Genomic DNA, 16,437 nt, shown 5'->3' on the forward strand with positions numbered 1-16,437 from the left:
AAGAATTGCCTCATGCTTAGCAGACTAAACAGAAGGAAAATTCATCCTTAAGAAAATGTGTAAAATATGTAAATATGTGTAAAATAGTTAAAATATGTAAAAACATCTATGGTTTTAAAGAAAAAAAAATTAAAGAGCTTGATCAAGACCTGCACGTGCTTAGGCAGACAGATCCTATCTCAAACGCCTTCTTACTGTAACAGAAACATGCACAGTAAAATGTGATACCTGAAAATTTACACTAGAGAATTTTAAATGGCAAGTAACAGTAAAATAGACATGCCCTTTAATTACCATTAGCAGCTTACCATGTGAAGCAGTAGACCTTCTATTATCTGGCTCTCTTTTTTAGAAAGAATCCATATTTGATCAAAAGCTTCTGGACCGGACACAAATTAATAGATAAATCCTACGGCCTGAGTGCTTCTGCTGAGCTGGTTAGATTCAGGCAAAAAGCCCACCCCCTTTTTGCATTAAAAAAATCTGATACCAAAGCTTATATTGTATGCTTAAAACACTCAGTGTCTTCACAGATATGTATCACAAATTGACCTAACAAGCCACAGACAGTTTAAGCATGTCCAAATGCAAGATCCAGTGAATCTAGTAAATAAGCAAGACCTAGCGAATAAAGCAAGGTAAATAAATCTGAAATAATCATTACTCAAGATTCAGAATACATACACGATATTACTTTATGCAAACAGATAAAACTTACTTTTACGTTCAATTTGCAAACACTGCCTCTGTTCCTATATCAGACCTATTATTTCAGAAGCAACCGGTTTCTTGCCTTAAGGATGGAAGAAGAGACCCAACTAGCTAGAGAGACATATTTGTATTGGCTGCAGTTACAAAAACACGACGTTGTTTCAAAATAAAAACTGCATCTCCTTACAGGATGATAAACAGCAAGTATTGAGTTATGTTTTCATAACAGCATCATAAAGACAGAGCCAACACTTCAAAATTATGTCAGCAATGTAACAAACCAGGTATTTGATCTGGACTTAAAAAAAAAAAAATTGAAGCATGAATAGCAATGGATATTGAGAAATATGTTTTCCTACAAAGTTCATGTGGCATATTGACTTTTTTTAGCTCCACTAGATTTCTGTATCATTTAGCAACTTCTAAGAGTTTTCATAAAGGGAAAAAACCCTACAAATATTGAGAAGCCTGGTAACTGTTCCTATACAACAGACACAGATGATGCAAGTTGATGTAATTGAGGACAAGGGTGGAAAGATTTATAGAAACAGCAAACTCAGTGTTTAGTTAAAAAAAAGTCTTACTGTGTGCTGTTTGCTATTGTCTATGAACCAGCCCTGTTTGAGACACACATCATATACTGTGCATAGGATAACCTCAATCCTATAATCTGACTATACAAATATTATTATTGTTCTGCTTCATCTCTAGCAACGGAACATGCAAGCATATAGCATAAAATATGCATCCCAGCAGCGTCTGGGTTTTATTTGCCTTAAAATAGCAAAAAAATCCAGTTAGTTGACACAAGTACATAGGGATTAAAGTAACAAGGCACTACAGCCCTTTAATCAATACATTGAAACTAAAGTTTATTGACCAGGTGCTCACAAGAGATAGCAACAGATGTCAGACTACTCTAGGATAGAAAAAGAGAAAAATATAAATTTAGACTGAAGCTACTACACATAAACCAAAACATACAACACTGGAAAACTGAAACCTGGAGGCACGTCATTCATCTTCCTTTGCCTCCTGCACATACCAACCTCAAAAAAGGCTGATTTTCTACATCTTCTGGACAAACAGAAAAGCCCATTTAACCAGAGATGTCATAAAGAGTCTTCAAATCCTTGTCCTCCCCCGTCCACCACACACATGTGCACAACCACGGGAGCATTGGAATAAAGAACTCAACCCCCTCCGCCCCCCGAAAAGTTAAATTGGCTCACATCCTAAAACGTCTATGCAAGTTAGGTATGTGGTACTAGTGAGTCACAAATCCACTTAACTGTAACCCAAGGACTCTCCCAAAACTTCAGTTAATCCAGTTGTGCCCAGCTGACTCCTTTCCCAACTGGGTCACGCTTGTGTAGACCAACTCCCTTCCCTTTCCTATCGCAGCATTTTCTGTAGTAATGACAGAAAATGTTTTCCTGAAATATGTGTATTAGAAGAGCATTTAATCTATTTTCTAGGCTTAGACAGGAAACAAAGACATTCGGTATCATGTAACCCGCCGTGCTCCAGGGGCCACCAGAAGGTACATCTGCAAGCCCTTCTCCTGTCCTGCCCGGGGACAGCGAGGCAGCGACGGCCCCAGCAGAGCTCCTCCCGCCCTGTCCCCCCATGCTTTCCTCCTCCTACCACCACCCGTCAGTGCTGCAACTGTAATCTCTCTTTGTCCATGCTTATTTTATTGTCCTAGCACCTTTCATACCGCACTGGACACCACAAATATCTAGCAAGCTTGTCCTCCTCTTCTCAGGAGGAGAGCTCATTTTGGTAAAGTACCCTTCTTCAAAGAAAGACAAATTTGTTCAACTCGAGGTATCCATTAGTCCTGACCTCCACTGATTTGGAGGGCTACTTTCTTAGAGAGTCCATGAAACAACTAACAATTGCCTTTAAACATGCTCTGTAACAGTCCAGACCTTCCCTGGAAAATCTTTAGGCATCCATACTGGATTTTGAAGGCCACCGATTTAAAGTAATCAGATTTCTATTTCACTTCTTAGAAAGTTGAAAACCAGTAAGCAAAACACTAAACAAAATACGGAGTGCACGGTGTAGGCTGTTCGGATTCGCAGCTGACGCAAGCCCTGCTCCTGCCCTACCCCAGCTGTCCGGTGGGCACCGTGGCATGGTTGCCCACCTCTGCTCTCTGCTTCCTTCACGTGCTGCAATCCTTTTGAAAGACTAAAAATATTGCTTAAGTACTTGGATCTTGGTTTTTTGTACTTTTAGTACAGGCAGTCCGTAAGGAGATGCTTCAGCCTAAGAGTCCCGTGGCAGAAGTCAGGTACACCGGAGAAAAAGCGCCTGCAGCGTCAGCGTGCAGAACCCATCACCTCCTAGCAAAGGCATCGCCCTGCATTTAAAATAATTACAGCAAAAGCTCTCTGGCCCTTCCCCAAAAGAGTCAACTCCGAATAAGTTTTATTATCTCGCTATTCTAAGAAGTAGGTTAAAGGTAGTTCCATATTTTAAGAGTAAGGCAGGGATTCAAGAAACTACTGTGAAGGAAATGAAACACAATGTAAACATTTGACTAACAGCTTCTCTTCTGGAATTAGAAACACCTACGGATGCTTCGGTTAACTAATTCCACATTGTGCTTCACATCAAAGAAAGTTGCCCTTGAACCCCCCATATCCATGATTCTCCGAATGAGCAGTCATGTTGTGTCTGCATATTACAAACCCATAATTATATCATGATTCTCTGAATGAGCAGTCATGTTGCGTCTGTATATTACAAACCCGTAATTATATCTGAAGTCACACGCTTCAAAAGCCTTGCAATATTAAGAGTTTAAGTATAATTTAAGTTCTGAAGAGTTAAAGTCATAGTCTACTTGCTGCAAGAAACAAGCTATTAGTTAAGTTCACTTAAATTTAAGCCAATGCAATGGAACTGGTTACTCACCTTATCTTAGGAATACTTCTACAGAGATTTTTTTTTTCCCCCCCACATTGACTCCTATCTTAGATTCTTAGGGCTCAAGATCTTTGAGCTCAGGGACAGCCATCATGAACACATGAGGAGAGCAGCACAACACCTCATCTTACTCTTGCCGTCTCCTTACTTTCTCCAGGGTACCAAACTGAACCACGACCCGATTATCAAAGCAGTTCAGCTGTAGGCAGGAAATGGCAGCATAGGAGTTTTACATTAGGATTGATGCATACCTGCTATTCAAAGACAATAAAGTATAAGCTGTAAAAAATTGCTGGATCCACTTAGTTTTGTGTAGGAGAACAGGAGGAAATTCACCTGCTTTTGTGTTGTTATGCCAGTTTATAATTAGAAAAACAAAACAAAGCACACCATCTTGTAAGTGTGTGTGGGGGGGTGTTAAAAATCAAGACACAGCTACATGGCAGCTGATGAAGTTACTCCCGAGCTCCAGAGCAATAAAAAATCAATCAGTACCAATCAGTGCCATCAGCTCCACTCCAGACTGCAGCACTGCAGTAACTCCCCTGGTACGTGTGTACCGCTGCTGATCTACTGCACGCTTCTGCTGGATGCCTCTCACAGCATCCAGAGCTAATCTCGAGGCAGCTTTACCGTAAATAAAGTTACTAAAACGAGACTGGTCTTAAAATGGGGCTGGGGAAAAAAAAAAAAGAGTACAATTCACATTTTACTAAAACTTATTTAGTTTTCAAGCAGCTTAATGAGTACAGAAATAAAATCCAGTTAAATTCATTTGAAGCTTAAATTTCCTGCAGTAATCTCAGAAACTACTGCTCTTTGAGAGTGTAAAATGCAGACTGTTAAACTGATCTGGGTGTTCCCATCTTGCTTCCTGCGTTTTGGCTGACATCCCATTTTGCCATCACCATACTGCTTACTGAGTCACTTCTCTTCTTCCAACTGTAGCTTTCTATTTTTACCCAAGCAACAACAGTTTAACCTGCTTCTTTTGATTTTTTGGCATTAAACCAAATCCTAGATCCAATATTTGCATTTTGATCAGGGAAACCGGTTTTATTGTCTCTTAACTGGACAAAGAAAAGGAATACTTAAGAACAAATGACGTAAGCTGAATTGTTTCTTGCTCCACAAGGAAATCACAAATTGTGAAGTAGGTCAATCATTATGATTTCATCGTCTGCATCTAGTAGAAGGAAAGCAATACCTGAAAATGTGAAGTTTGAGGCTCATTTCAAACCTCAGTTCACCAAAAGGTGCAAGAGAACTCGTATATTCTAAAATACAGTTGTTCCACTGTATCCTGACATGGGTAAATAAGTGCTGAAATGTCAGTGTAAAGCTGTAAGATTTTCAGTGCTGCAATGTTTAGCATTTTAAATATAAGCCAGTTGAAGGAACAGAACATACGCTTTTTGCTGATCCCTAAACTTACTAGTCTACCGAATGGGTTATAAAACATGCTACTTGTACCGACATGCCATAACCGGACAGGTACTGAAAGCAAAGAGGACTTGTCTCAGCTAATGCCCTTACTTAAGCACGCATCATTATGTGTTTTCCTTTATATTACAGTTTCCTAGATTGTGATTTTGTTAAATGTGACTACACAAAAAACTCTGAAGTTACATTATAATGAAACAAACACGCCTGTTAGGAGCAGACTAAATTTCTGAGTTTTCCATTCATTCTTCTCTAGCTTTTTACATTTTTCCTTGATTAGCTGATGCTCTGCCTAAATTAGATTATGTTAGAACAAACTGCGTGACTCGATAAACCTACCTGAACAAAAAAAAAAAACTTAAAAAACCTGACAAAGCAATAGGATTTCTAATTCTGCAACTCAAAACTATTTTTTCAGGTATTTCTGTTAGTTCATAAAAGAAAACAATTAGGAGGAAACATAAGTATGTGGCACTAAGTATAGAATAGACACTCAGCTGTAACTGGAAGGGAATAAAGGGTTTACATCTAGCCTCCACTCTCACCGTCAATACTGTGATTTACCACCCCTGTAAATATGCTGATATAAGTTTTGCAGAATTATATTGAAACCAAATTACTGAAATGGTCCTGTTTTAAATCCCACCCTAGTTCACAGGATGAAGCAAGGGCAATGTGGAGATCAGACCTAGGCTAGGTTCACAGTCACTGCCACCATAATGTGAAACCGCATCCAGCATGCTTGGTTTGGGGAGCTGAAGGAGCCGTGTGTCACCCTAGAACAGAAAACAGAGCGCACTTAAGCTTACAAAATACATGAAAATTTCTCTGGAAAAACAATTAGGTGTTTTTATATTAAAATACAGATTTTCCAGTATGAGATTTCTAGATATATATTCAATTTTTTTTTTCACAGTTCCTTCACTGATGTGGATGATGACTGTTTCATCTTTCATCGAGGCTTCCCCAGCCAAGGGAACTGTCTTTGGAGATGAGGATGATGACTGCTGATGACCATCTTCACTATTGCTCCTCACTAATTCAAGAACCAGCTTAGCAGCAACGACATGGCTGAAGACATACAGACTGAAGGCATTCATCGACTTACTCAACTTCATGTTAGCTGTAAATATCATACTGCAGTGGCTCCATAGCTGTTGCTTTCTTTTCAAAGGAAGCCCAACATGAATTAACAATGAAAAAGCTCATGTATTTGGCTAAGCCTCATCTCTTTCTGAGGGCATATCATCCATATGACAGTTGCAGCAATTGAGTACTGGGAGGTCTAACTCCATTTGGAAGCCAAGACATCCCTCCCATTAAACAGGTTGACAACAGCTAGGCATTAAATTCCAGCTGTGATAGCATTTCTATGATACATAAATAAAAATGCATGCCAGAAATTTTATTTGAGGCCTTAAATACAATACTATTCAGGACGGCAGACATAAGTTTCCTCTTTAATTTGTTTAACAATCCAGCTTGACAAAGATTCAACTATTTGCAGACTTCTGCAATATTTTATACAGAGATTGGCTTAAAGATGGAGAGCAGTAATTTGTAATAATAAATCACTCTCAGATGTTACTGGAAAACAACACGGGACTGTTTAAAAATCCTACAGTAGGTATTTCAATGCTTATGAGAGCTGCCAGAGAGAGCAGCCCTCTACTTAAAACACAACATGTTTGCATCTTGTGCTGACCGGATTTTTGCTAAAGTGTTACTCAGTTTAATCCTCTGTAGCTTATCGTCTTCACAATATATGGAAGTATCTTTGGGAACAGCATTCACAGTGATGTAGGGTTACACTTGCCAAAAAACACTAGTTTTTAAAGTTTCCCCACTAACACTAAAAATTAATCTCTTTGAGGTATTTCATGCTTTATCTCATCATCTTAAATGTTTATTGTGCTTAGAAACTTTGACAATATACTTTCAAGTGTTCTTGTGATTATTTTCCTGTTAACACCAATAAAATAACACTTCTTTTATGAGGAGGAATGCAAAGTAGCCTTCAGCTCTCAAAAAGATTTTGAGTGAATGATTTGGAAGAGTCATTAAGGGCCTGAACAAAACTGTAATAGGAGCACACAAAACTCCTGCTGGGGAAGGCCAGCTGCACTCTGTGTGAGCACAGGTTCCACTTTGGTTTATAATTACCAGGCACAAACTGGTATTCTTCTTCCCTAAGATGATTGCAAGAAAAAGAACGGTTACATCATGTGCCATTTGCTTCAGACCATAGTCAGACCTCTTGAAAATAAACCAGAGTGAATTTGAAAAGTGCAATGTGAAAGCACTGACTCATTTTTGGGTGGAATCAGCAAGGATGCCACAGCCACTGGAGTCAGGGAAACCCCCTGAAAAAAGTTGACTTATGGGATTGCACATTATGGAAACCCTTCACTAAGCACTCAGCCTTCAACACAATATTGTTGTCAAAGCAACTGAATTTTTGTAAGTACTAAAGCACTCAGCCTTCCACACAGTCTGAAAAGTTTCAACAACCAGTAGCCAAACATTCTCATCTTCACACTACGGTGAGGTGCCAACGAGCCCAACAGATGGTTTCTGATAGCCATGATCTTCAGACTCTGGAACTACTGACTTTAATAACCTAATTTAAACTTGCACAAGTCAGCCATTCCTGGTAATTCCCCCCTGCTTTTTATCTCCTGAAAAGTATCTTTTTTCAATGTACAGAAAGATACAAGACAACTGTTTGTAAAGACTACTAAGGAACCCCTTGTATGTTGAAAATCTCCTCAAAGCTACCTATCAGTATCTATTTTTAATAGATACTGCAATTTCTCAGTTTTGCTGTGGTAACAAAAAACCCGCAGAACAACAGTAAGGCAGAGAAGGCTGTGGGATGGGGGTGGGCAGAAGTCTAGATGTTTTGGGAAAAAAACACCTATGACCTAGTCCACTTTTTGATGAAAGTAGTCTACTCTATTAAAGGACTATTAAGGAAAAAAAAAAACAACTGAGGCCTCCCACGTGCGTGATTAGTATGTCATTTCTTCAGGGACAAGAATTTTGATCATTTAGATGTGTCACGTTTTCAGAAAGTTTTGGTTTCATTACTAGCACTACAAATTTGCTAAGAGTGCAAAAGAGGCACTATCAGCAACTCATCAGTGCAGCGGCAAGCCCTGCACCCACCCAAAATACAACCCCTCTCCCTCAAGGGCGCACACAACACTCAATTTCAAATATTCTGTTGTCTTAGAGGAACCTATAAAAACTATGTTATGAATTAAAAGAAAGCCCTGAGAATGCCAGCACTGTTACCCAGGTCAGCTGATATCCCTGTTTCAGTTAACCTGAGATCCAGACAGGTGAAAGTTAATTTGCTTTATTTTTAAATTCTAGAGAAGATGACAGTCTGTGCAGTTTTCCACGAGGCTGAAAAGACCTCATGGGCCAGGAATTAAAAATCTGCAACTGCCTGGGTAGTAATGAATTTTTAGTTCAATCCAAACCATCAGAATAGTCATTTTACATGTCTAGACCTATTTCATCTGTACAAGTACTGAATAGCATGATGGATGCAGGTTTTGTTCCTCTTTGTTTTCACGCAATTTGAAGAATCGCCAGGATCTAGCTGAGTGACATGTATCTTGTTACGGGTCAGATTTACTTTAAGGTTTAAAAAAAACCAGTCAGACTAATGAAACTCTGGAGCATTCAGACCCTGTTAGGTTTTCCCTCCACACATACGCACATCTTGGAAAGTACTTTTTTAAAAACTGGGCCCACTTGAACACTGAAATTTCAAACAACATGCTTGCTTGCTTACAAAATTTAAGTGTCTGCTTTCCCTCTCCCTTCATTCAACCATCCTGCCAGGCTTCCATTGCAGCTTTGAAGGCTACCAGAAACATCCAGCCATTGGGCACCTCGTGGAACAAAACAAGTTTATGACAAAAGACGCAAGACACTCATCCAAAGTGCCAAAATTAACACTACTAGAGCAAGAATAATAGTGGTGTATTCATAACATATCTGTTCAAAACAATTCTCCCTTCTCAAGGGAAAAAGTGAGTTCATGGATGACTGCGCCGTTGCTGGCACGGAGCGAAGACAGGCACGGTGAAGGCCAGCAGGCAAAAGTCTCCCTGCACAGCGCTGACCTCGAGTCACCCATCATCCCTGGCCTCCACTCCGAGTTTATTGGTTGCACGTGTGTTTTGTAACACCCTGTACTGTGTATTCTTAGAACATACTTTCCAGCGAACCGAAGGGACAGGGCTCACCCCTCCACGACCACTTCCAAAGCAATCTCACCAGCGGCAGCAGCATCCTGCTCCTCAAGATAAACTAGCAGTTTATAGAATAGTAAAGTATCCAACCTCTATGTTTGCGTGCTCTAAAATCAGGTGACCTGCGAGTCAAGAGACAGAGCAATGAATTATTAGCAAAAACAAAACACTACACTAAAAATAGTGTACACGAGCAGCTTATGAAGAACAACAGTTTTTATCCAGTCAAAGCTCAAGGCCCTCCACAGCCTCTTTTGTATTCTGTGCAAAAACAACTGACATAAGCAAAGACAGATAAACAAATAAAACCTAACTTTAGTTCCTCCTTGATAACTTGCAAATATATATTTAATCAAAAGTAAACAGCAGGGGAAAAAAATGTTGAATTTGGGACCAGCAGAAAAAGGTATTAATGTCCAAAGTAAATATTCAATGAAACTTAAATCAGAAGATGTCAAAATGACTTTCTTTTGGGGAAAATTGCTCCAAGCTGCCTTCAGCTCAGCTGAAAAAGTCACTATCTGCTACACATCAGCTCCTAGCATAGTTCAGGCAATGTTAAGGATTCAGCCACTTGTCAGGTTTTATGGATTTAATAAATTATTGTGAATGCTCAAGTTGAGCATCAGACAAAAAAAAAGCACCACGAACATTACAGAATCCACGTTCCTGATAGACGTACTTGTTTTGTCAACCTTTTCACTTACCAAAAAGATTAAACAGAGATTTTCTGTTAGAAATCAATAAAGAAAACAAATTTCATTACTATCAAGTGGCAACAATGGAGGAGGATCTTTTTTTAAGAGATAAAAAAGTAAGTGTAGAAGAGTATAGCCAAAAAGATTTTAATTTTACATATTTGGCTATATTAATAGCCACATATTTACATATGTGGCTATAGCCACATCGGCTATTAGGGTAAACAGCTGGTTTTTGCAATCACTTGTCTTCAAGAACTAATAAAAAAAAAAGTATCTGAGAGATTTTTAGCACAGAACATTTTATTCTTACCATCTGAATTAGTGGCTGATCTTGAAAGGACCAGAATCTGGCATGGGAATCCAGACAACAAGCAACCTGCCCTCTTTATCCCCAGAAAAACGTGCAAGCTGGGTTCACTACACCCTTATTGCTGGATTGGATCCCTAGGAAAGAGCATTTAGAGAATTGCTTTCAGCGTGAGTTGGTTTTACTCTTGACTGTGGAAAAACATGGTCTGACATCCTAAGATTTTCCTCAGAGATAAATTCTTCACAGTCCAAGCTGCGACGAAGCTGGAAACACGCCCTGCCAGTGGGGACCTCTGGGCCGGGCACAGCCCACTGAATACCCCCCGGGCTTCAGCTAGCAGATGGCAGTGCCTTATCTGCCTGCTTCGGGAAGTGCCAGCGGTGCCCGCAGGATTGTCACAGAATTCATCACTGAAAATGAGTGTGAAAAAGACATAGAAAAGATTATGCCTCGCCAGCATCCAGCCTTGTGAGGAAGGTACGTCTGGTCGGTGTCAAACAGGAAACCGTATTTTCCTGTTGTCTTTTTTGCTTCTCAAAACATCATCTTTCATAACAAGCAAATGACCTTTTTTTTTTTTAAACTTTCAAGATCTTCCATGGCATACCACCATTCCTGTTGTCTCCCACTCACTATTGCAGCAAACTTCCAATTAGCCTCTGATTACTTTAAACACTTGTACTCCCCCCGCCCCGTGTTGTCCTACAGTCAGGAAGAACACACTTGATGGAAAATGAGTCTGCTTTCCAGCTTCTCTGTTAGGTGATAAAAGCTTGTTAGCCTCTATGCCGGGAGCACAGTTTATCTGTCTCATCGGTATTATCCCTTTCTTTTCTTAGGACCCTCTGTTGGAAGTCATTGATTTCGTGTTTGACACTTACATAAGGTCTGAGGTGAGGATGGTCTTTTGTTCCGTGCTTGTATCATAGCCAGCAAAACGTGATACCTGAATGTGCCTCTTAATTTGTATCACAGATAACAAATAATAATCTTCAGGCAAGAACTCCAGGAATTTGCTTCCCTTCTCTTTAAAAGTAATATTATGACTGAGTTATACACCTGGAAGCCGAAGAATTCCTTGATCCACCTAGACAACCAAACGCAGCAATATGATACACACTGGAAATACAGTTTGAGAATATAGTGGCTTGGTACACATATACGTGAAGGACTTCATTCTGTAAAGAAGCCACTGTTGTAGTGCAAGACCCACAGGCACAGATATACCTCACAAAAACAGCAAGAGCTGAAGAAATTACACGTTCGTAACAGCACTGATAGAACAGACTTACAAGGGGTTGTTTATGCTTTATGAGAAGTGACCTGCGTTCAGTAATATACACGGGTCTGGTTCACAGCTTTCCCAGGGGACCAGACCAAGACCTGCCTCAGAAGCACTTCCCTCCGGTAGTTTCAGTGCCATGAAGTTTAGTCTATACCAACACTCCTTCAGGTGCCCTACCCTAAAAAGAGATATTGAACCTTCTATTTTGAATTTAACTATAGTACGTACAGGAACTGCAGGGTAACTTTGCTATAAAAATAAGAAAGATAGCACTCGGGGTCCTTCTAGCATCCTGCTCACAGCAGCCAAAGGCAAGCACCTTAGCAAAAAGAGCACGGACAAAGTAGGGCTGTAGTGGTATTTCTCCAGAATACTCTCCCAGTCTTTAACCATTGAACAGGGGTGGCAGAGAAGGTCCTACCCTGTCCAGTGGCCAACAGCTTCAACCCCCTCCGTGGCCCCCACTACGGACCTTCACTGTCCTACAGTGACATTCCCCTACTCCCACCGAGGAGGACAAACGCCTAGCTGCAAGTGCAAGTCGGATGAAAGGTCACATCCACCCCACGAGCTACAGGTTCTTCCTTGCTCCTCTGTGCCATGCCCAGGCCAAATACACACAGCTTCCTACCTCCTTCTCCCTCTCCCCCTTCTGTTGGGAGTTGCAGTAAGTAATAAATGAAAAGGAATCAGAAAGATCCCCTCGGATGATAAACTTTCTTATTTAAACTAATGCTTTAACTGCCAGGCATTTTAAAGTATACAGTCCTTCAGACATCTTTTAGAGAGATCTTATAGGAACTAAAATACTCAAGGCCTCTAGGAATTCATATCCACATTCTCTTAGTTTACATTTTCTCCTCCTCCAGCTGGTCTGCTTTGCCTTTTAAAATTTATTTTAAAGTCGTAAAACCAACAAGTCATCTTCAGTTCCATAAACTTTGCTAAAACTGGAGAGGAAAAAAAAGCGTTAGTTGCCATGGCAGCAGTGAGGAGTCTCTGGGTCAGGATGCAGAGAACTTCTCTTGTTCTGTCTGATCATTTGCATCAGAAGTTCAGCCATCTGTTATTAACTATTTCACAACAGTCTTGCTTGTTAGCGCCGGTGCTTGCTATTTAAGTTTGCAGAATCTAACTCCCCACCTTCGCCCCTTTTGTAAAGCTCCTAATTAACGTGGACATTCATCTGAGGGCTCAGTTATCTTTCAGGTAGGATGACCACCATTACTCAAACTCGGTCAATATTCTCCTTTCTCACCAAGGAAAAGGCATACAGTTATGCAGACACCATCGTCTGGAAGCAGCAGCTTTATTGTTAAAGACATCAATTTGAAAAGAATTTCATCAGACAGTAGATGATGTGGCTGAACTGAGACAGGCTACATCCCTCCCATTTAAGCACATTCCACTATATGTTATATTCCCAAGTTCCACAGAATCCCTTGATCTTCTATATCCCATCTTCTCAATATTGCAGAAGAAAACAGTTTTGTGATATTATTTCAGAGTACGAACAGCATAGACTCAGCTATGTGATATTAGCAAGGAAGTACTGTCTTTTATCCTCTAAGAGAATCTGAAATACATTCATCTCCTAGCTGTATACATTAAGAAAACAAAAACCTAGTTCTCACATGTCCAAGCTTAGAATTTTGGAGTTAAAAATCTTTTGCTTTACCTTGACTTCACTATCTTAATTCAAATCTCTATGACCTAAAGCAAAATACTGCCTCTTTCTGAATCTCGCCCTAGGAGAGCAGGCCAGTCTTGTTGCTCCCCACTCATCATGCTCTCAGAAGAAAGCGGGAGGCTATACAATGACAAAAAGGGAACAACATGACTGTTTCTTTTACTGTTCCTAAAACGACTTCACAAAAAAAAAAAAAGAAAAATCAGTATTATTAGAAGCAAGTAAGAGGCCTTCAAGCAGGAAGTCCTTGTTTCAGTCATTTAACAAGGAAACACTGCATCACATACGCTAAGAGCATTCTGTTCGCAGGCAAGGCCAGTAAAGCTCAGATCCCCCGAACTTACAAAGTAGAAGAAAAATTTGAAAAGTATTTATGTGGCAATATGGAAAGAAAGTTGCAGAGCATCAGAAGACTAATTCACACATCCAAATAACAAGACGGTATTTTCCAGGCTAGTCTTTCACTCAGGTGAGAGGCCGACCAGTAGCCTGTTGTAAGTGCTAGCAATCTCAGTGTGGCAAGACCTGGTGCAGAGACAGCACTGGCTGAGATGCCTTTTCAGATTCTACGAGGATGAGAGATTTGGTAGATACACCCACACGTGCATAGGATAGATCTGATATAATGCAATGGTTTAGAGACCCATGTGATACTGTATCAAAACAAGAACCCAGACAGTTTCATTACTTCTGGTTTCAATGAGAACGATGCAACTAAATAGTCTAGGAAGTGTCTGAAAAAGTTTTTTCTTTCAGCATGTTCAGGAAAAGCCTCCATTACAGCTATTCAACTTCACATGTGAAGGCTTGGTGAATTAGATCCAGGGCACCTTTCTGGCTACCAAACCATGTCAACTCCAGAGACTCGGTTCAACTCCAAGAAGCTATGCGAACACCGATGGCATACCTGAGCCCAAGATAAATACAGTCACACTGGGGAAGAACTGTTAAGCACATTTTCTACCCACGTGTGAGGCACCTACTAATGCCGCTGAGCTGCCTTTTTTTTTAAATTTTATTTTCCCAGAATAGATGAAAAACAAGAAAATGAGAAACAAACCAAACAGTGCAAATGCACTGTTAATAAAGCTTTTAAAGGATATTCACAAGGAGAAAAGATAGAAACACTCAAGAATTCAAGAATTTTATTTTAATGGACAACACATTAGACATTAGATATATAGTACGCAGGTTAAGTAGGAGCTGATAGTCTTATAACTTTATTACAACATGTCAGTTAGAAATCACACCTGCAAGTTGGAAACTTCTGCAGCACTGCTGCTGGAACAGAACTAGCTATCGGGGTACTTAAAAAAGCACACAGAAAAGAAGCACAGGACTTGTTAGGAAGTGTCCTCAGGTGAGGAATGTAGATTAAGAATCCCATTATTTTATCTGAAATAAAGAAAAAGACAAAACAAAAAGCACAGAGCAAACTATTTCCATGACATCTGACCTCTTCTACTGCAGTTTCTTTCCGTATTCATCTTCTCTTTGTGCTTTCCTACTTCATCTCTCAAAACTTTGATGTTACAACCTGTTCACTGTCATCTAAGTGGTGGGTAATTTATCTTGTGCAACTTTGTCAGAACATGTTTGACCACCCAAAATCCTCCTCCCAGCTAGTGAGGCCACCTCCAGCTTCAGTAGGTTTGTTTCAGTATTTGCAGTCCAGATTATTTAGAGGGTGGGGTGGAGGGAAAGCAATAAGGCTAAGAGACCAGAGGCAAATACTGTACTGCTTCATCAGAAACGCAAGGAGCTCTGAAAGAACTGAGATGAAATTGATGATGGTGGAGCAGCGTGAAGCTCCTCGGGTAATCGTTCCAATGCTATTAACCTTCACCTACAAGGCCTGCCCTTAAGCGGTTAAACAGTAACCTGCAAAAGTAAAAAAGTTACAAAAGAGAGACAATATATGCTTCTCATTTAAAAAATTTCTGGGAGAACGGCCAGGCCCATAAAATTGTTTTTAAAACTTTATTTGGGAGGATAAATGAGGACATTACAACTGTCGAGCTGTGTAAAAGACTGCTCGTTTTAAAATGGACACCAGAGCCCACTACGAAATTTTGATTGCGTAAAACAAAAGAACTTTTTTGATCGTTTTAGAATTGAACTGTGTCACACAGCACAATTCAGCTATTTACAAGTTTCCACATTGTAAGTCATGTTATTAAGCTTTAATAGTCTTCTGGTACTCAAAAGAATAAAGTGCTACACAGGGTCAAAATTTAAATGCTTAACAGAATTTCAGCCAAGAATCTAGTTTGCCTCCCTCTCTCCTAATATATGGTAATTTTCTACATAGCAAAATGGCAGACATTAAATTAACACATTTAAAATTTAATATATGCAATTATGAAACTTCACTTTGTCCTCTCAAAAATTCCTTTTATAAAGCAATGCTTCAGCGATTCAAAACCAATATTCCCACACAAACGGCAGGAGTACACTAGCGGAATTGTTCCTCCTCCCGTATCAGGAGGTGAGCACCTAATGTCAGCAGGCTCACTTAAGCTAGAGCTCCGGTACCTTTCAGAGGAATACCAGGCAAGCTCTAGACCCAGGATGAAAATACATGCAAGTACTTGGTCAGAACAACATTTGCATTTTTAGAGAACAGGTTTGCATAAAAAGGAATGGATAATCCTCAGTTCAGCATTGAGTTCAGTATGCTATTTAATTAGCTTTAAACACAGCATATAGTTGAGCAACCAGTAAGCTGCTAATTAAAGAATACATATCTTTAGTTGCCCCCAAAGCTGACATATTTGCATCAGCTTCATTTGCCCCAAGACAAACAAGTAGTGGCAAAGGGCTGATAATGCTTTTATGCATTGTTTCTAGCAGAAATCAAAATACTGTAATAGTTTCCTCCTGCTGGAGGGGGAAAAAAAAAAAAGAAAAGAGAGAAACTTGACCTACATAACAAGGCACAGAAGAAACTCAGTTAAGCTTCGGGGTGTTTTTGGGAGTGGGGAGAGGTTTTTTTTCTCCATAACAATGAAGCGTCAAGCAGTTACATATGGCCACACTAACTACAACTGTTAGCAGATTTGACATTTTACTAGATGTCTCACTTTTAA

At 39.9% G+C, this 16,437-nt stretch overlaps 1 protein-coding gene across 2 annotated transcripts in view; it reads right to left on the reverse strand.

The window, feature by feature from the left end:
- FAM214A (family with sequence similarity 214, member A) overlaps positions 1–16,437 on the reverse strand; it is a 49,194-nt gene that overhangs the window by 19,633 nt on the left and 13,124 nt on the right. The window contains exon 1 of one of the 2 annotated variants that reach the window (XM_009330970.1): positions 5,783–5,840. The exons of the other annotated variant lie outside the window; for it this stretch is intronic. Within the exon in view, the coding sequence (XP_009329245.1) occupies positions 5,783–5,834 (52 nt within the window). The 5' untranslated portion in view covers positions 5,835–5,840. Of the gene's footprint in view, positions 1–5,782; positions 5,841–16,437 lie in introns of those variants that run through there. 2 annotated transcript variants of the gene reach the window in all.

This window comes from Pygoscelis adeliae, unplaced genomic scaffold (genome assembly GCF_000699105.1).
Source record: "Pygoscelis adeliae isolate BGI_AS28 unplaced genomic scaffold, ASM69910v1 Scaffold318, whole genome shotgun sequence".
NCBI classification, from domain to species: Eukaryota; Metazoa; Chordata; class Aves; order Sphenisciformes; family Spheniscidae; genus Pygoscelis; species Pygoscelis adeliae.